Source organism: Coturnix japonica, chromosome Z, assembly GCF_054131305.1.
Source record: "Coturnix japonica strain WE chromosome Z, WE-NBRP24, whole genome shotgun sequence".
In the NCBI taxonomy this organism is placed as follows: Eukaryota; Metazoa; Chordata; class Aves; order Galliformes; family Phasianidae; genus Coturnix; species Coturnix japonica.
Genome location: NC_140702.1, coordinates 51,945,122 through 51,964,581, shown reverse-complemented (window position 1 = coordinate 51,964,581; position 19,460 = coordinate 51,945,122). Strand labels below are relative to the sequence as shown.

The following is a 19,460-nucleotide window of genomic DNA, read 5'->3' as shown; positions in this document are numbered from 1 at the left end:
AGGGACCTAGACAGTGCTGAGCAATGGGCACAAGTAACATTATGAGATTCTATAAATCCAAGTACAAGATGTTGCACCTGAGCAGAGGCAAACCCAATACCAATACCACCTGTGGGATGAAAGGATTCAGTGCAGCCCTGTTGGAAGTAACCGCAGGAGACAAGTCTCATGCTATCATGGTCAACAAGCCTCGTTTATTAGGTGTTACAGCATCTCATTTATACAATCAGTAATAAGTTCATGCATATTGCAAAAGTAAAGCTCAGGATTGGTGGGTTACACATTACTTCATCTGACCTTTGTGGTTAGTCTTGTGGATACTTTTTCTTTACAGCTATGTCTTCACCTTGCTACACATCTTGTTTTTCCCTCAGGCCGTCCTTGCCTCTAGCTACATATCCTGTCTTTAGCTACATACCCTGTCTTTTCACATCCTGATTTCTTCTCAGCTGCCTAGCCCGTGATCAGCCCTAGGATAGACCGTCTTTGTCTTCAGTCACGTTCATTCTTTTACAATTTCACTAATGGAATCTCTTCATGTCCTTTCTCACAAAGCCATTCTGCATAAACACTTTCCACACTTCCCCCGTTTTCTTTTAAACTGAAAAGGGGTTTGATTTACTGACCGATTAATCATATTTAACAATCAGTTCAGTTCATTTGTTCAATCAGTTCTCATGTAGTTTTATCCTGCTCCATAGCTGCTGCTCTGTGAACTTCTCATCTCGATCCATGGCTGCTGCTCCGTAGAATTCTTCTTGTATTACAACAATTTCAAGATACTGCCTATAGAGTAACAACACTACTTAAATTAATAACATAACTATTATAACTCAATCAAGATCTCGATTAACAATACTCTAAAAGTGAAAAGAGAGACAAGTCAAATACAACTTAACAACATTACTGTTAAACCTGCTGTAAAGGACAAATGTGTTTGCTCTGCAACCTAAGTTTCTGCAACCTGAAAATACATCTGTGAGGGTCCCATTGTGTTAATCTGTAACTGATCAGGAAAAGTCTTCAATTTTCATATACTCTGATATATTGATTTTAATGACCACTAAAATTTGTGCAATAAATGCTTTTAAGATGCTCATAACCATGCTCTACCGACTGAGTTATCTGGGCTAATAATTGATTAATGATCGTGCAATGTTATGAAGTAGCATGTCAAATAGAACCAATTTTAGAGGACAAATGGACTAGAGTATCAGTAGGGGCATTAATACTTATTGACCCTTGAGAAACAGCAAGCTGAGTTGGTGGTGGATGAGACAGATAGTGCCAGCAGGGCGTCCCCTGCTTCAAGGTGCACCTTTCCTCTCTCACCCATCACAGATTCTCTCCTGCATTCAGGGTCTGAAGGATTTCTTCCAGTTGTACACCACAGCCGCATGGCCAGTGCGTGATATAGAGCCCAAGTGGAACACCTGCTTGGAAAACAAAATAAACTATCAAATTTAGTTCTATTAGCGTGCACTTTTGTCAAATGATGCATGGTTATATTTTCAGATCCCAATTAATTGGATGTAAAAGAGGTATCTGTTCTATGATACAGGGTCATCTCTTTGTCTGGGATTCCTTTCCAGGTTTTGTCTTTGCAAATTAAGAAAAGCTAATTAATAGGCTAATAATATCATAAGCAAACAGTACTAAAACATTAAAAGAGCTATTCCTGTAGATTCTAGCATTGATTAGATCAAATCCTGTTTAATACACATCTGATCTATTACTAAAATAGAAGAAGCACACAACATCCTAGCTAATGCCTTCAACTCTAAATCTTGAGACTGCATTGGTAAAACAGAAAATCACACACTATGTCAAACTATTAGTAATATTATCTATAACACAGCAAGTTACAAAGCAATACCACTAAGTAAGAAACACACAATTACAATTACTATAAAGGCTGGATGCTATTTTCTGCCTTCAGATGAGACCAAACGTATCATGCTGGAACCCACATGGGTAGGGCCAGTCCCTGTGGAAATAAGCGCATATTCACGACCCCAAGTTGTCAATGGTAGGGGACAGTCCCAAAGTCCTGTGGCCATATTCCAAACATTAACCATAGGCTGTTCCTTTAGCACTGGGGAAGCCTCAAAATGACGATCCACATAAGCTGTATCTCTATGAACACGATTCAAAAAATTCAGCACAAACAAAACAAGCAAAACCTTGCATAATATTTCTTGTCGTGTGTCTCCCATATTCCCCCTTTTTTGTTTAATAATAAGAATGGATTTCAATGTTTGATAAATGTGATCAGTGATAGCTTGTTCAGTGGGAGAATGAGCAATGGCTGTAGTATGTCTAACACACCCTTCTTGGAGGAAAGTTTGAGTGGCCTTAGAGGTATACGCAGGCCTATTATCTGTTTTTGTAGTATGTGGGATTCCCATAGCAGCATAAGCAGATAACCAGTGTTTATGGGTGTCATGACTGTGTTCACCTGTATGTGCTGTGGCAAATACGTAAGAAGAATGAATATCTATTGTTACATGTGCATATTTTAGACGGCCAAATTCAGGAATGTGAGTGACCTTTGTCTGACACAGTTGAAGAGGTGCTGTGTCACAGGGATTTGTCCGAGTCTGAGGCAAAGAGCTATCAGTCAAATTATGTAGCTGATATTCAGTCATCAACACGGTGTATTGCATAGGAGAGAGGATCATTCTTAACACAGTTTTCCAATCGTGAGGGGTCATAGCGTAACTGTCACTGTTTGTAACCAAAAGATTGTATGGAAAGGCTGACTGAACTCCGAATGTTCTCACTGACTCCCTTAGCTCCTTCACTGCCTCGTAAGGCAGGGATTCCCAACGGGGGACCTGATTAGGAAAGGTTTGCAACGTGTCAGCATCACCCCTTCATATTGTTTCTTTTCTGCACGGCTCTAAGACATCACAGTATGCTGTAGGGAAATTTGTCATTCCTGCTTCCTTCCAAGTATCATCAGGAGGAAATGCATCCGATTCGCTTTCTGGATCTTCTGGACCTGGGTCACAACGATCCCCTGGTTTCAGTCCATCCGTGTCTTTAACCACGTTACACGCGGGCTGCACAGACGCAGCCGCGCACGACGAGGCGGGGGGGGGGGCGGCAGGCGGCCGCTGGCTGGGAACGGCTGCTTGTGTCGGAGCGCGGCCGCTGTTCTTTCTCGCGCTGCTTCTCACGTTTCCCGACTCCCTCTAGCATACAGCAGCGTTGTGGGTGTTGGATTGACACTTGCTGCACCAAATCCCAGTGGCTTGGCACTCGTGACGGATGTGGCCAGTTTTTTCACAACGGAAACATTTCATGCGGGAGCTGTTCTGCGAGCGTGGGCTTGTAGCGACTGCAGCTTGGAGGGGTGCAAGGGCTGCTAAAACCTGAGTATGCGAGGATCTAGATTGCTCCTGAAATGCCTTTGCCTGCTCTTGCAACCCGTCACTAATTTTCTGTAAAGCACTCCTAAGAATGCCTGGGTTCCAGTTGGAACCGAAGCAGCCTTTTCTAGCAACTCGGGGATTGACCAATCTCCGGGCAATGTATTAACCAGAGATCGGGTTGAGGAATTGCCATTTTGGAGCACACATTGTTTAATCAATGCCCCTTGCATATATTCTGGAACACTAGCCTTCTTGATGGCATCCACAACCTTATCTATGAAATTACCTAGCGGCTCCTCACGCCCCTGTCTTATTCCCATGTAAATGGGCGTTCCCCCCGCAGCTTTTCTACTATCCATAGCTTTCCTGGCTATATTCCTAGTTTCTCGCAAAACTTCAGGATCAGAAATCGCCTGAGCCTCTATTCGAGTCCATGCCCCGAGACCCAACAATTGTTCCATTGTTACACCTGCTAAGGGGTCTCCTGGTCCTCTCTGTACTGCTGCGGACGCCACAGCCTGCTGATGCCAATGAGCATTAAACAATATTAACTGATGAGGGGTAGAGATCAATTTCGTTATGCTTCTAATATCTGCTGGGAGAAGGATATGCGCACTAAAAAGATCATCTATCATTTGCCTGGCCGGTTCCCTAGTCACCCCATATGTCCCTACTGTAGCCCGCAACTGTGATAACATCTTCCAGTCCAGAGATTGAATCTCAGCCTGGACTCCTCCCTGCGGCAAGGGAGTGTAAACAACAGGGAATGCAAGATTCTCAGTTGCTGTCTGTACTAACTCATTATCGCCATCCTCCATCCCGTGCCTTGCCAGCATAGACCACAACTCGCGTCTTTCCCTTGCGACATTCCCCGCAAGATCAGACCCAGCCCCAGAGATCGGACCCGACCCGCGCAGAATTGACGGCTCCGGAGCCACCGGGAGCTCAGAGCAGCCGGACGGCTGCGGCTGCGGCACAGGCGGTGCCGAGACATGGAGCGGCGCCGAGGCAGCTCCGGACGGCGGAGCTCCGGACGGCGGAGGGGGAGGGCTAGAGGAGACCTCCGTGGGCTCCGTTCCTAGGTCAGCCTGCATTTCGCGAGGGGGTGCAGAGGGCGCTGAGGCTGCAGCCGGCAAGGTAACGGAGGAAAAAACAGGGGGGTTCGGGACACTAGTGCCCCATGGCAGCCCATCATCTTGATTCTGTTTTTGCGCAGCTTGAGCTTCCCGAGCTGCCCTTTTTTCCGCCTGACTCATCAACAACTCGTTATGCACTGCTTTCCACAACTTACTTCTCTTTTTTGCTGGCTTATCATCGTCTAAAACTAACTCCCACAGTTTATCCCCATACCGCCGCCACTCCTCTAAGGTGTGCACTGAGTGGGGATTTGCAAAAAAGCCATATGAGACCGCGCGGCTCAATAAAGCAGGGAGATCCTTTACTAAGTCTATACCTTTAAACTGTCTCCGCCTAAGAAAAGCGGAAAATAAATCATATGCTGCTTGCCTGTCCATATTTACTCACGTCGGTTCCGTTGCAGCCCTCCAGGCTTCGGCAGCACGTATCTGCATAAACACTCTCCACACAGCCCTGCCAAAAAACACCTGGCAATGCGCCCCTTGTGTCATGGTTTTGTAATGCCGCTATCAATATTCCACATCATAACATCATGTGCAGTATGGATCATTGAAAGGTTCATACTCCAGTTCCGTGGAATAAGCCCTGATTTTTCCTGTTCGTTGTGGGAGAGTCAGACCAGATGGCCATCAGAGGTCCCTTCCAACTCTGAGGTTTCTGTGATTCTATAATTCTGTGAAAGCTTAGCACCTTAGAAGACAAACATTCAAACTATTAGACAAGCCAGGTACTTGACCAGGAAATTAGAATTTGGAGCCTACTAAGTGAATTCTCCTCAATGAGAAATTCTGTTATTGTCTCCAGAGAGAACAGAGTTTTATTCCAGTCAGGCAGTTATCCCACTTGTTCCCTTCTCACAGGATTTCACTGTTTGGTTTTGTTTGTTTGTTTGTTTGTTTTTTAATGGTCAAATATTCTGTTATCAGAATACAATAAATTAGTATTTGCTACCGTCTAGTGGTAGCATTTATTTTATTGCCTCTACATGCTTTGTTCTGCAATAACGTTCTTTTCTCCTCAGAAATTCCTAAGCTGATCTTGACTTTATGCTTCTTCGCAGTAGTAAAGGCAAGGAAGGAAAAGCCTGCGTACTTTCAGTGATGGAACTTTTTACATTCATGGTGATATTTTTCTCTTCCTTTCCAAATGTTTTTTTCTTTAAGAGAATTTTGTCTTCAGCTTTTTGTTGAAGGATTTTACTGACACCACTGCGACATTGGATGACGACATCCAAGGTACATTAGGAGCTAAACCTGTGCTTTCTGCCACCACCATCAGTGAAGGAAGGGTGAATTTAATTAGCTAAGTGAAAAGAACACTTCAGTATTTGAAGAACGTGAAAGCAGCATTTTCTCAGTACAGCTGGACACATTTCCAAGACAAGAAAAATAAATAAATAAAGAGCTTCAACAAAAATAAAGAGCTTCAACAAACGAATAAATAAACAATCCCATTTAAATCCAAGAAATTGCATGGATTTTATGTTGGGGTACTAAGTTGTTGTTGTAAGGATTTATGAGTGCATACAATTGTTCTGAGTAGATGGACTGTTCTAGAATAGCTGAGTTGGGCCTGTAGGTTAAGAGGTAGTGGGCGGGGGGTTTAGGTAGGTGTGTGTATAGGTTCTTTTGCGTGCATTGGGTTTTGCCTAGTGGGTGTACGCGTCTGCATGGGATTTAGGATGTTATGAAAGGAGTTTGATGCAACAATAAATTGAGAGAAGACATCATGGCGTCCATGTTTGTATCTCTCCCCCAGACAGTTGAGGTCCTGGGATAAGTCAGGTTAGTTGGCGGATACGTCAATTTTACTTATACAATAAAAATGAAACTATTCAAAAATATGATTCCCAGGGATGCTGCAGATGGATGCTGGTGTATGAAATCCTCACTTCTGTTATAGACCACGCGTGCTGTGCTGCTCCTCTGTTTAGCTCTGTAGGTACCGGGAGCAATTTATGTGTTTTGAAGAACTGTCCAACCTGATAACTCATCTTTGCCACATTAAAAGATAGTTTTGTTGATGGCTGTTGAGTACACAAGCTCTGATAAGACAGTGCAAAAAGGCAGCAGAAAAAAAAAAAAAAGAAAAAGGAAAGCTATGAATGTTAAACGTGGAAGGCTGCATTGTGCCCAAGTACCAGTGTGCAGGAAACACGGCCTGCAGCACTCCTGGGAAAGAGTGATGGAAGATAAAGAAGGCTGTGTCATAACATACCTTTGAGAAACCAGTGGGAAAAACAGATGTGGCATCCCTGAAGTCATCACTCTTAAGCTTGTCTGAACCTTTTTTTCCTGCCCCTGCGTTGAGTCCAGATACATGTTGGGCAGAGAAATGGCTTGAGAGCAGCCCTGAGGAGAGGGCTGTGGGGCTGTGGGTTGAGGTAAGATTCAATATGAGCTGGCAATGCGTGCTTGCAGCCCAGAAGGCCACCAGTAGCCTAGACTGCATGAAAAGAAGCGTGAGCAGGCTTTGAGCAAGCTGGTCTAGAGGGAGGTGTCCCCTCCAGCAGGAGGGCTCCCTGGGATCAGCCTTGGGAGCAGTGGGCATCCTGCAGACGGCACGGCTCTGGGAAGTCCCGCGCGTCCCTGCGCGCAGCGCGGCGCCGGCGGGGCTCCGCCGAACGGGGAAGGGGCGGCGCGACCCCGCGCCCTCCCAGGCACCCCCGCTGCGCCGCTCTCCCACCGCCCCCCGGGCCTCCGAGGGGCGAGCCGACCCGCCTCCGTCCCGCGGGGGCCGGCCGTCAGGGAGCCCGAGCCCGCGCCGCTGAGGCGGACGGAACCGCCTCTCTTCGCCCCGCCGTTGGCTCCGACCGGGAGCCTGTGTGAGGCCGCCGCTCCGCAGTGGAGCCCCGGCCGGGCGGGCGGCACCGGGCATCGCTATGGAGAGGAACCCCATCCCGGTGCTGACGGTGCAGACGACGCCCTACGAGGACCAGCGGCCGACGGGCGGCGGGGGGCTGCGGCGCCCCACGGGGCTCTTGGAGAGCCAGCGCAACTACCTGCCCAGCTTCGTGCAGAGCCTGCTCTCCTCCGTCGATCTCCGCGACCGCCAGGGCTGCACCATGGTGGTGGGCAGCGACGGCCGCTACTTGAGCAAGACGGCCATCGAGATCGTCGTCCAGATGGCCGCGGCCAACGGGGTAAGCTCTCCATGCACATGGCCAGAAAATGCCTGGAGATAAAGCAGCTGAGCCCTGTTCATGGTTCACATATATCAGCACCAATGTTCCTTTTAACCTTTAAGAGTTTTATTTAGAAAGGAGGTGCCTGTCTCAGAGTCGTATGTGACTTGATATTCTGAGATTCTTGGAATCTCAGAACTGTGGGGGTTGGAATGGACAACTGGGGATCATCAAGTCCAATCCTGCTAAAGCAGGTTCACGACAATAGTTTTGTTCTAGGTTCTATCATTTCACTCAAGAACCTTGGTTGTATTTCAAATAAATTTTTGCATTGCAATGGAATTTGTGGGAGAACTTTGTCTTAGAGACTGTCATTGATCCGTATTACTAGCAGCAGGAGGAGTAAGAACATATCTCTGACACCAGTGTGGTAACAAGTGACTTAAGGTTGCAAGTCAGGTAATTTAATGACTGTTATTTAGAGACATAATCTTGGTTTTCATATCCTCAGATTTCTTGTCAGAGGTCCAGTTACTTGTTTTGTTGCTTCTGTACTGGAAGAGCTTTTTCAATTCACTAAAACAAGCAAAAAATAAGAATTTCTCTAGCCTGGTTTGGTGGACTTTTTTAAGCTACAGGTATGAGCTAATAAGGCAAACTAATCAGGTGACAAGTGCTGTGTTGCGATATGCTGGGAGTTCTGAAAATACTATAAACGATTACAAATGTGGTGATAGTTGTGTGGAAAGGAGTGCTTAAAGCAGCTAATGGTTTTACTCCATTTTAATGTTCTCCCTTTAGGTATTGTATCTGTTGTTTATGCAAAGCATGGATTGCAGGTAAGATACGGGATTTCCCACATGTTTTAGATAAACTGCTACCCAGAACAGCTGTTGCAATGATGTTCATTTTGGTTAATTTTTTTTACAATTGCTTTAATTCTTACAACAAATAAGGATATATTTCGTTTATTGTGGCTCACTAGTACTGTGTTTTGAACAGGAACAAAGAACTGATAAGCATGCAATTTTCAGCTTCTTACCAACGCAGGAGCATCTCTGCAAAGAGTTGTCAGGTTACTTGACGTGTGATTCATGGAATCTCAGAACTGTGGGGGTTGGAATGGACAACTGGGGATCATCAAGTCCAATCCTGCTAAAGCAGGTTCACGACAATAGTTTCGTTCTAGGTTTTATCATTTCACTCAAGAACCCTGGTTGTATTTCAAATAGATTTTTGCATTGCTATTAAAGTAGAGGGAGAATTTTGTCTTAGAGACTGTCATTGATCCGTATTACTAGCAGCAGGAGGAGTAAGAACATATGTCTGACACCAGTGTGGTAACAAGTGACATAAAGTTGTAAGTCAGGTAATTGAATGACTGTAATGGCAGCTACGGGGAGGAGAGGTTAGAGGGTTGGACTACTACATACTGTATCGGATTAACAGATGATTTAGTTGCCTGGAAGTAGAATAAAATGTCAGGTAACAGAGGCATCTAAGTAAAGTGTACTGAAAGAACAGACCTACAGAACAGTGAGGATTGGTAAGTGCAGAAATAGTTTTTCATTTCTAGCTTTTTCATTTATAGTTGGCCATAAAAACAGTTCCTTACAATGTAGTAACTTAAGCAGTATGAATGAAAATCATACATTGTGTAAAATGATTTTGGCATAGTTTAAATGCAAATTAATTTGAGCATTTTTTAAACATGCTTAATCCAGTTGTTTTAATTATTGTCTAGCACTTGACAGAGGAGAAGCCAGAAGGCCTTGTCAACTAAGCGTCTCAGTATGGATATCAAAACCACTTTTTTAATCATAGTCAGTGACTGCACTGTGCGGAAATCCTCCCTTGCTTTTAAACAAAGGTAGAAAACAAAAATTACTCTGTACTTCATTTGATCATTCTGCTTAGATGTGAATTTTCTAATAAGTAGGTTGATCTGAAAATAATGCCTCCTCTATATTTCCATGGAAACTACAACAGATAGAGTACAAATAACAGGTTGATAGAAGCTCAACTTTCAGCTACAAAAACAGTTTTCAGTATAGTCTCCTCACCATTAGCTATACATTTTTGCTAGCAGTGAAAAAGCCTCAGCGTGCTGTGCTTGTAAACATTTTAGTGGCCATGGCTTGTCTTTCATGTCACTGGCTGCTGCTACTTTTGTCTACTGAAATGCACAAGCCACAAGTAACCTCTAGAAGCTAATACTGTAGTCATTCCATGATGTTTTAGTTGGCTGATGGTTTGGTTAATGTTTGCCTTCCTGTACTAACAATCTAGTAATTTTACAGTGCTATGAGAGACATACTGCTTCTGCCTTACAAAAAACTGCTTTTTTTTTCAAGGTGTTCCTTTTTTCTTTTTCCAAATGCATAGGCAGGTTGCATTAGCTGATCTTGTATTCGTCAATAAAACGGATTTGGTTTCAAGGGAAGAACTGAATAAAGTCAGAACAACTGTCAGGTATGAAATTTCTGGTATAACCGTGACATTGTACGTGCTCAAATGTTATTAGAAATTAGATCTCATGATTGTTCCAACAGATCGTGTAGTGAAAAAGAGCAATGAGAAAGCAGTGAAAAAGAGTCTGCCCCTTTCTGGAGATGTTTCCAGTGCATTTCTGTGCTTCCACAGTCTTATCAGCTTGCCTAAGTAAGATTTGATGTTACCTGCTCAGAAGTGTAGAATTATAGAATAGAATCAAAGGATGCTCTTAAGTTGGAGGGAACCTTCAAGGACCATTGACTCCAACCTCTGGCTCTACTCAGGACCACCCAAAATTCCAATTCTATGTCTGAGAGCTTTATCCAAATGTTCCTTGAACTCTGGCTGCTTGGGGCTGTTCCATGTCTACCGCCCTCTGGTGAAGAACCTTTTCCTAATACCCAACTTGATCCTCTTCTGGTGCAACTCCACCCCGTTTCCTTGGCTAAATTAGGCCTAAAAAATGCCTTATAATAGACCTTTGTCTTAAGTGCTCACATTCTTATACTATTGGGCAGCTGTTGCCATTTGTCTGAGTTAACTACAGGGGGCAATGTCTGCTGGTCCATACATGTTTATTAGCAAATATAAAGGGGTATGGAAGATATCTGAATAATTGTCATGGATGTAAAAGAACAAACGGGCTGAATCAAAGCAGTGTTCAAAGGTGTGTTCCATCTTTCTCAGTACCCTGACAGACAAAATGGAATATTGAGAAATACTTTGCAACGTTATTTGTGGTTCAGACTCTTGAGAATTCTTAACCTTGCAGTTTGTACTGGGAGAAGAAAAATGCTATGTTCAGTAGTAATGTTTTATTGTCAGAAGTTGTGAATTTTGACCTTGGTTCGGCTATAAAATGTCACAAAAGCAAACTTTTTCTTGATGCCTCTTGGACTGTAAAACATTGAGTAACAGTGTGAGAGATGTCGTTATGTTTCTTGTATTGCTCTACATTGTTAAATTGTTCAATGGATATATTACAGTTGCGTTTGCACCTCATTTTGCTTTTTTCTATTTGTTTTAGGTCAATAAATGGACTTGTTGAAATTTTGGAGACACAAAGGTCGAGGTATTAGATTAACCTGTATTCCAACAAGTACCAAATCCTGTCCCACTGACATTATTTTTACCAAGCTTTCATTATGATCTGTTGGCTGTGCACATGCATACCTACCTGTACTGTGTTTTAATGTGTGCTTGTGTTCAAAGAGGTACAGAACGATTGTTCCCATCAGAGAATTAGATAACACTTAGGCATCCAATACAAATCACATCTTTCAGAAAACAGATTCTTGTGTGGTTTTTGTTTGTTTGTTTGTTTGTTTGTTTTTAGTATTAATTTGTTTTTTAACTGTATTCACTAAAATTCTCTTTTTATGCTCCCATATTACTGTACAGCTGAAAGCTGCTTTACTCCATGGTAGATAGCACTGACTGCTGACATCTGAAAATAGGGCTGGCTTCTGGTGCTTTGCATTGGAATAAGAGATCAGGAAAAAAAAAAACAACAGACATGAACAATTATTTATATGTTTAAAAATGAGTAATCGAAGCTTCAGTACACATAATTCTTACATGCAGTGAAAATACAAACCTTTCTTTCTCTCCCTATCTGTGCAGAGTTGATCTTTCCAATGTGCTGGACCTGCATGCTTTTGACAGTCTATCTGGAATCAGGTATGGCAGTAATTTCACTTTTATTAAAAGTAATGCTCATTGCATAGATAGACGCATGAAGTAGGTACATTTACATTTAGGCAGAGTCTGCATCTGAATTTCTGTTCCATGTTCTAGTTCAGACACTTGTTTACAATTCTCAGTAAGAGTAAGAAGTACTAGAAAGAGGATGTTTTTCCACTTGAGATACATGCAGCAAAAGATTGTAGGGTTCGTAAAATGAAATGAGAGCCAAAGCACCCATGATTGTTTGGCGTTTTCCCCCCGTTTCCCTTGTTGAGGCTTTCAGTTGTCCATTAGTACTACTACTACTAAATAAGATCTCAGTGCTTTTTTCTGGTTCTCTTAAAACTCAGAGGATTTAATTTTTTTCTTGCTTTACATTGTGATGAACTGGAGACCTTAGTTTTCACAGGAAACTCTGAGTTCCACAAAAACCTAAGCCTTGGAAATGTTGTTCAGCGTGTTCCTGGATCCATTATGTCCTCTGGTTCTTTTATGACTAAGAGGCTCAGCTTTAAATTAGCAAACACTGCACAGTGTGCAGTGGGAATTAGCTTTGGGAATGAGTTAAGTAGAAAGTGGTGTATAGTATTTCACTTCATTTTGTACTGCACATTTTACTCTTAGAAGCAATGGCTTTGTTCCTTTTTTACTTCCTAACATAGTTTCAAAAAGTGATGCCCAACAAATCATCCCACAGATGTCAGAAGTTACTTTTTTGTTTTATAAAGATGTAAGAGTGTAAAATGTAGATAGAAGTCCATGGCGACTTACTCTATGATGGTTAAAAGTTTGTAGGAGGGTCGTACTACTAGCCTTGTTGTGAAAATGGGTCTCCTAAGTCTTTCTTGTAAGACACTGACAGCTGAGTTAGAACAAAGCGTTTCTAACCATAACAGACTCTCTTGGCCCAAGGACAGCTTTAATCCAACCAGAAATGACCATCCAATAGGTCACTCCTTGCTTTATCACTCATATGTCAGATTTTTTTTCCTAATCTAGAAAGGAAATCCGTAATTGTTCTGTACATTACTATAGTCAAATTAGAGAATTGACAGTGGAATTCCAGCAGTTAAGCTGTGGCCGACTTCCTATCACAGATCATTTGAAAGATCAAACAAACATAATTAAACATAACTATTCTGAGATTAAAGCTGAATTAACAGTTGAAAATTACTTTGATAACAGCACTTTAGTTTTGGTCTGCAGTACTGAAGAGTTTGTGTAGATCTTGTTTGAGATAATGACACTGCATCCATCCAGTGCAAATGCAACATCTGCTTGTTTACAGCTTGCAGAAAAAATTGGAGAGTATGAAGACAACAGATGCACATCTCGACAAGGTAATTACAACAAGCACTGCTTCAGTTTCGCTGTTAGAAGATAGTTCAGGATAACTGCAACCATGGCATACTAATCATCTTATTTTTTCAGAAGGTTTCAGGTAGAGAATAGTATGTTTAAGATCTCTGGAATATTACACTGAATGCCATGTACTTTGATAGAGATAGATAGTAAATGTATATACTGAGTTCTGCTTTCAAATATGGTTTAAGAGTTCTGTTTTTGGAAACAGTGTTCTTGTACATTACTACAACAGACAAGTAATACTATTCTTTTCAATATTTGCCCTTCTTGAGCAATTGAGATTTGAGAATTGAGCCCTATACTTACACCTGATATTTATCCCGTAGGTCAAAATGATGTCAGTGTTTGTAGATATTGGGGAGTTGCTGTTCACAACTTTGCATTAATTAAGGTGTTAGAGAGACACATTCTGTGAGTGCTTCCCTTCGTTTTTACACAGAAAATCAACAGATCAACCTGTAACAGTGAATTAGGTTTTCCTATAAATTTGATATAAATCCTATAATCACACGTGTGCTAGAAGGTTAGGAATGTGAAATGCTTTGTTTTTCCAGATATGTAACCCAGCTTTTATTTATGTCAGGGTAGAATCTTCTCTCTTGCTCTGTGCAATAAAACAATCCTTGCATATTACAGTTTAAATTGCATTTTTATCTTGGTGATTGTGTTTTATTTAGAGAGAAAATACAGTATTTTGTCTGTTTTGTGGTTTTGATTTTTAATAAATAATTGAAGGGGAAAGGGTCTGGCCTGTCACTCCTTTAGAGAATAAGCAGTTGTGTGCTAAATGCTGCTTTTAAGCATCTCTCTTGTCTGTCTTGTGTGTCTTTCCATTTACAGGACATAGTGACAGTAACACTTGAAGTCCTAGGAAATATTAAGGAAGAAAACCTTAATGTCTTTATACAGGTAAATATGAATACATCGCAGTCAAGTGCGAAATCACTGTGTCCTTTTGTAGAAAATCATCTTACGCTGTTGTGTTTGTGAAAACATTTTTCCTCTTTGTAGAATCTTCTGTGGGAAAAGAATGTGAAAGATAGGACTGGATGTACCATGGATGACATAAGACTGAAGGTTTGCCTGAAACTTCCAACCTCTTTGTTTTGTGCTTTCCCTCTTTTTAAATGGAAAGAAACTGCAGTGTATTGTCAGCCACATACAGGTCAAAGAGCAGACAAAAGAGAGAACATCAGTTTGTCATTGATCCATGTAGAGACACTTAAATACCTGCTGGCCAATGAGACCACTCAAGGTAGCTGACAGAGAAGCAAACCACAGTACTACTTGCTGTGTAGTGAAAGGGGAGACTTGCAGTCCCAAACATGAGTGGGACAGGATGAATGATCAGGACATAAGTGAAAGGAGGTGATGTTGTTTTCCCCTCCTTTGCTCTGAAAGGTCTCATCCGGATATTTCACCTAGATGGCTCCTTAGCTAGGGATGTAGTTACAGGTTTCTGTCCATGATTACAGTTATTGGCAAAATAAACAGAAGTTTAATTGAGTGTAACAATGCAGCACAATGCTAGCTATGGTCCCCCTAAAATTTTTTTATTACATCAGACTGCAGTTTTAAAGATGTGATTTACGCATAAGTGTATTCATCCCCGTGTACGATTCATTGCATAGTTCTGAGGTGAACGTTGGTGATGCTTGAGGATATACTTTCATTTTCCTTAAACCACAAAGCTAAGTAAATGATAAAAAAGTCGATTGTATGATTAGACAAGGTCTAAGGAAAACAATCAAATGTGCTGTGATTTGTTTCCTGAGAACATATGTGTGTCACAGGCAGCAAGGTAATTATTTCTACTTCACTGGAAGAAAGGTTTATTTCTTGACAAGTAGAACAACAGCAGCATAAAGCCGGCAGTGCTGATGCACTTCAAGCTGTCTGTTGTACTCATTAGCTGTACTGCTGATTAGAAGTATGCTTCTGTTGTACTGAGCTTTGGGATCCAAGTAATATTTACATTCTATTTTAGACAGTTTTCTAGTGATGAAAACTCTTTTAGTGCAACGTTTGGCATGTGAGTTAATGGACTTAGTTTTGAAGGTATTCCGTTGTTAATTCCATTGCTAGTCATTTCACCACACAGATATTTGTTCTTTCTCTGCTATTCAGAGATTCTGTTTCAAGACAGTGTAAGTGTTAAGCATGAGAACTCAGTGGGAACAGACTCAGCATTTTTGCCTATTTTACATCACCTTGGACAGGTGATGAGGCTTTCATAGAGACATATATCATACATACAATCAAAGTGGCATGGTAGGAGATGACATTGAAATTTGCACAAATATTCCAGGTTACCGTCCAAATGAGAAGCTGAAGGCAGAGTATAGCAAAGTATAATTATTAATTGTAAGAATGGTTGTTACAAGAGATGACTGTTGCATTGTTATTTTGATCAACCTCTGCATATTTGTCAGAGGTTTTTCCCTGCTCTGTGTACTTGTAAAGTTGTTTTGTTTTTTTTTCTCCGTAAGTATTTTGTTTTTAAAGGTTTGTTTATATACTCTAACAGTTATTTTTCTGGTAAGGGACTCGTATCTATTCAAGGCAAATCTCATCAAGAGATAGTCCAAGGTGTCCATGAGCTGTATGATCTGGAAGAGATTGCAATAGAATGGAAAGAAGATGAAAAAAGAACCAATAGGTTCATTCCCAGGGTGAGAGAGTGAGGCAGACTACTACATACTGGATCGGATTAACAGCTGATGTAGTTGCCTGGAAGTAGAATAAAATGTCAGGTAACAGAGGCATCTAAGTAAAGTGTACTGAAAGAACAGACCTACAGAACAGTGAGGATTGGTAAGTGCAGAAATAGTTTTTCATTTCTAGCTTTTTCATTGATAGTTGGCCATAAAAACAGTTCCTTACAACGTAGTAACTTAAGCAGTATGAATGAAAATCATACATTGTGTAAAATGATTTTGGCATAGTTTAAATGCAAATTAATTTGAGCGTTTTTTAAACATGCTCAATCCAGTTGTTTTAATTATTGTCTAGCACTTGACAGAGGAGAAGCCAGAAGGCCTTGTCAACGAAGCATCTCGGTATGGATATCAAAACCACTTTTTTAATCATAGTCAGTGACTGCACTGTGCGGAAGATCATTCAAAATTGATTCTTTTTCTTTTCTAAGGTTTTCCCCTCCCTTGCTTTTAAACAAAGGTAGAAAACAAAACTTACTCTGTACTTCATTTGATCATTCTGCTTAGATATGAATTTTCTAATAAGTAGGTTGATCTGAAAATAATGCCTCCTCTTTTTTTCCATGGAAACTACAACAGATAGAGTACAAATAACAGGTTGAAAGAAGCTCAACTTTCAGCTACAAAAACAGTTTCCAGTATAGTCTCCTCACCATTAGCTATACATTTTTGCTAGCAGTGAAAAAGCCTCAGCATGCTGTGCTTGTAAACATTTCAGTGGCCATGGCTTGTCTTTCATGTCACTGTCTGCTGCTACTTTTGTCTACTGAAATGCACAAGCCACAAGTAACCTCAAGAAGCTAATACTGTAGTCATTCCATGATGTTTTAGTTGGCTGATGGTTTGGTTAATGTTTGCCTTCCTGTACTAACAATCTAGTAATTTTACAGTGCTATGAGAGACATACTGCTTCTGCCTTACAAAAAACTGCTTGTTCAAGGTGTTCCTTTTTTCTTTTTCCAAATGCATAGGCAGGTTGCATTAGCTGATCTTGTAATCGTCAATAAAACGGATTTGGTGTCAAGGGAAGAATTGAATAAAGTCAGAACAACTGTCAGGTATGAAATTTCTGGTATAACCGTGACATTGTACATGCTCAAATGTTATTAGAAATTAGATCTCATGATTGTTCCAACAGATCGTGTAGTGAAAAAGAGCAGTGAGAAAGCAGTGAAAAAGAGTCTGCCCCTTTCTGGAGATGTTTCCAGTGCATTTCTGTGCTTCCACAGTCTCATCAGCTTGCCTAAGTAAGATTTGATGTTACCTGCTCAGAAGTGTAGAATTATAGAATAGAATCCAAGAATGCTCTTAAGTTGGAAGGAACCTTCAAGGACCATTGACTCCAACCTCTGGCTCTACTCAGGACCACCCAAAATTCCAATTCTATGTCTGAGAGCTTTCTCCAAATGTTCCTTGAACTCTGGCTGCTTGGGGCTGTTCCATGTCTACCGCCCTCTGGTGAAGAACCTTTTCCTAATACCCAACCTGACCCTCTTCTGGTGCAACTCCACACCGTTTCCTTGGCTAAATTAGGCCTAACAAATGCCTTATAATAGACCTTTGTCTTAAGTGCTCACATTCTTATACTATTGGGCAGCTGTTGCCATTTGTCTGAGTTAACTACAGGGGGCAGTGTCTGGTAGTACATACATGTTTATTAGCAAATATAAAGGGGTATGGAAGATATCTGAATAATTGTCATGGATGTAAAAGAACAAACGGGCTGAATCAAAGCAGTGTTCAAAGGTGTGTTCCATCTTTCTCAGTACCCTGACAGACAAAATGGAATATTGAGAAATACTTTGCAACGTTATTTGTGGTTCAGACTCTTGAGAATTCTTAACCTTGCAGTTTGTACTGGGAGAAGAAAAATGCTATGTTCAGTAGTAGTATTTTATTGTCAGAAGTTGTGAATTTTGACCTTGGTTCGGCTATAAAATGTCACAAAAGCAAACTTTTTCTTGATGCCTCTTGGACTGTAAAACATTGAGTAACAGTGTGAGAGATGTCGTTATGTTTCTTGTATTGCTCTACATTGTTAAATTGTTCAATGGATATATTACAGTTGCTTTTGAACCTCATTTTGCTTTTTTCTATTTGTTTTAGGTCAATAAATGGACTTGTCGAAATTTTGGAGACACAAAGGTCGAGGTATTAGATTAACCTGTATTCCAACAAGTACCAAATCCTGTCCCACTGACATTATTTTTACAAAGCTTTCATTATGATCTGTTGGCTGTGCACATGCATACCTACCTGTACTGTGTTTTAATGTGTGCTTGTGTTCAAAGAGGTACAGAACGATTGTTCCCATCAGAGAATTAGATAACACTTAGGCATCCAAAACAAATCACATCTTTCAGAAAACAGATTCTTGTGTGGTTTTTTTTGTTTGTTTGTTTGTTTGTTTTTAGTATTAATTTGTTTTTTAACTGTATTCACTAAAATTCTCTTTTTATGCTCCCATATTACTGTACAGCTGAAAGCTGCTTTACTCCATGGTAGATAGCACTGACTGCTGACATCTGAAAATAGGGCTAGCTTCTGGTGCTTTGCATTGGAATAAGAGATCAGGAAAAAAAAAACAACAGACATGAACAATTATTTATATGTTTAAAAATGAGTAATCGCAGCTTCAGTACACATAATTCTTACATGCAGTGAAAATACAAAGCTTTCTTTCTCTCCCTATCTGTGCAGAGTTGATCTTTCCAATGTGCTGGACCTGCATGCTTTTGACAGTCTATCTGGAATCAGGTATGGCAGTAATTTCACTTTTATTAAAAGGAATGCTCATTGCATAGATAGACGCATGAAGTAGGTACATTTACATTTAGGCAGAGTCTGCATCTGAATTTCTGTTCCATGTTCTAGTTCAGACACTTGTTTACAATTCTCAGTAAGAGTAAGAAGTAATAGAAAGAGGATGTTTTTCCACTTGAGATACATGCAGCAAAAGATTGTAGGGTTTGTAAAATGAAATGAGAGCCAAAGCACCCATGATTGTTTGGCGTTTTCCCCCCGTTTCCCTTGTTGAGGCTTTAAGTTGTCCATTAGTACTACTACTACTAAATAAGATCTCAGTGCTTTTTTCTGGTTCTCTTAAAACTCAGAGGATTTAATTTTTTTCTTGCTTTACATTGTGATGAACTGGAGACCTTAGTTTTCACAGGAAACTCTGAGTTCCACAACAACCTAAGCCTTGGAAATGTTGTTCAGCGTGTTCCTGGATCCGTTATGTCCTCTGGTTCTTTTATGACTAAGAGGCTCAGCTTTAAATTAGCAAACACTGCACAGTGTGCAGTGGGAATTAGCTTTGGGAATGAGTTAAGTAGAAAGTGGTGTATAGTATTTCACTTCATTTTGTACTGCACATTTTACTCTTAGAAGCAATGGCTTTGTTCCTTTTTTACTTCCTAACATAGTTTCAAAAAGTGATGCCCAACAAATCATCCCACAGATGTCAGAAGTTACTTTTTGTTTTATAAAGATGTAAGAGTGTAAAATGTAGATAGAAGTCCATGGCGACTTACTCTATGATGGTTAAAAGTTAGTAGGAGG

General features: G+C 41.0%; 1 protein-coding gene and 2 long non-coding RNA genes across 4 annotated transcripts; 2 read left to right on the top strand and 1 right to left on the bottom strand.

Annotated features, from left to right (window-relative positions):
• Nucleotides 1-169: 169 nt before the first annotated feature.
• LOC146754050 (uncharacterized) lies at nucleotides 170-5,565 on the bottom strand. Of its 2 annotated transcripts, XR_014939874.1 has the most exons (3): nucleotides 4,902-5,565; nucleotides 1,333-1,433; nucleotides 170-786 (listed from the first exon to the last, which is right to left on the bottom strand). It is a non-coding gene; the product is annotated as an uncharacterized LOC146754050 (long non-coding RNA). The 2 variants fall into 2 exon arrangements; XR_014939873.1 differs by lacking the exon at nucleotides 4,902-5,565 and having other exon boundaries at nucleotides 1,333-4,256.
• Nucleotides 5,566-5,734: 169 nt separating this feature from the next.
• LOC146754049 (uncharacterized) lies at nucleotides 5,735-9,387 on the top strand. Its single transcript, XM_085530084.1, has 4 exons — nucleotides 5,735-5,749; nucleotides 7,005-7,656; nucleotides 8,440-8,477; nucleotides 8,641-9,387. The coding sequence occupies exons 1-4, from the start codon at nucleotides 5,735-5,737 to the stop codon at nucleotides 8,887-8,889; spliced, it is 954 nt and encodes a 317-aa protein (XP_085386210.1). The 3' UTR covers nucleotides 8,890-9,387.
• A 3,701-nt stretch (nucleotides 9,388-13,088) lies between these two features.
• LOC146754048 (uncharacterized) lies at nucleotides 13,089-19,460 on the top strand. The gene is made up of 5 exons (XR_014939616.1): nucleotides 13,089-13,157; nucleotides 14,023-14,091; nucleotides 14,194-16,957; nucleotides 18,006-18,050; nucleotides 18,600-19,460. It is a non-coding gene; the product is annotated as an uncharacterized LOC146754048 (long non-coding RNA).

Excerpts from the sequence above, each read along its gene's own strand:
- LOC146754049 (XM_085530084.1), top strand. Across the intron at positions 7,657-8,439 it reads AGATGGCCGCGGCCAACGGG|GTATTGTATCTGTTGTTTAT; the intron begins GTAAGCTCTCCA and ends TTCTCCCTTTAG. Across the intron at positions 8,478-8,640 it reads ATGCAAAGCATGGATTGCAG|GAACAAAGAACTGATAAGCA; the intron begins GTAAGATACGGG and ends TGTTTTGAACAG.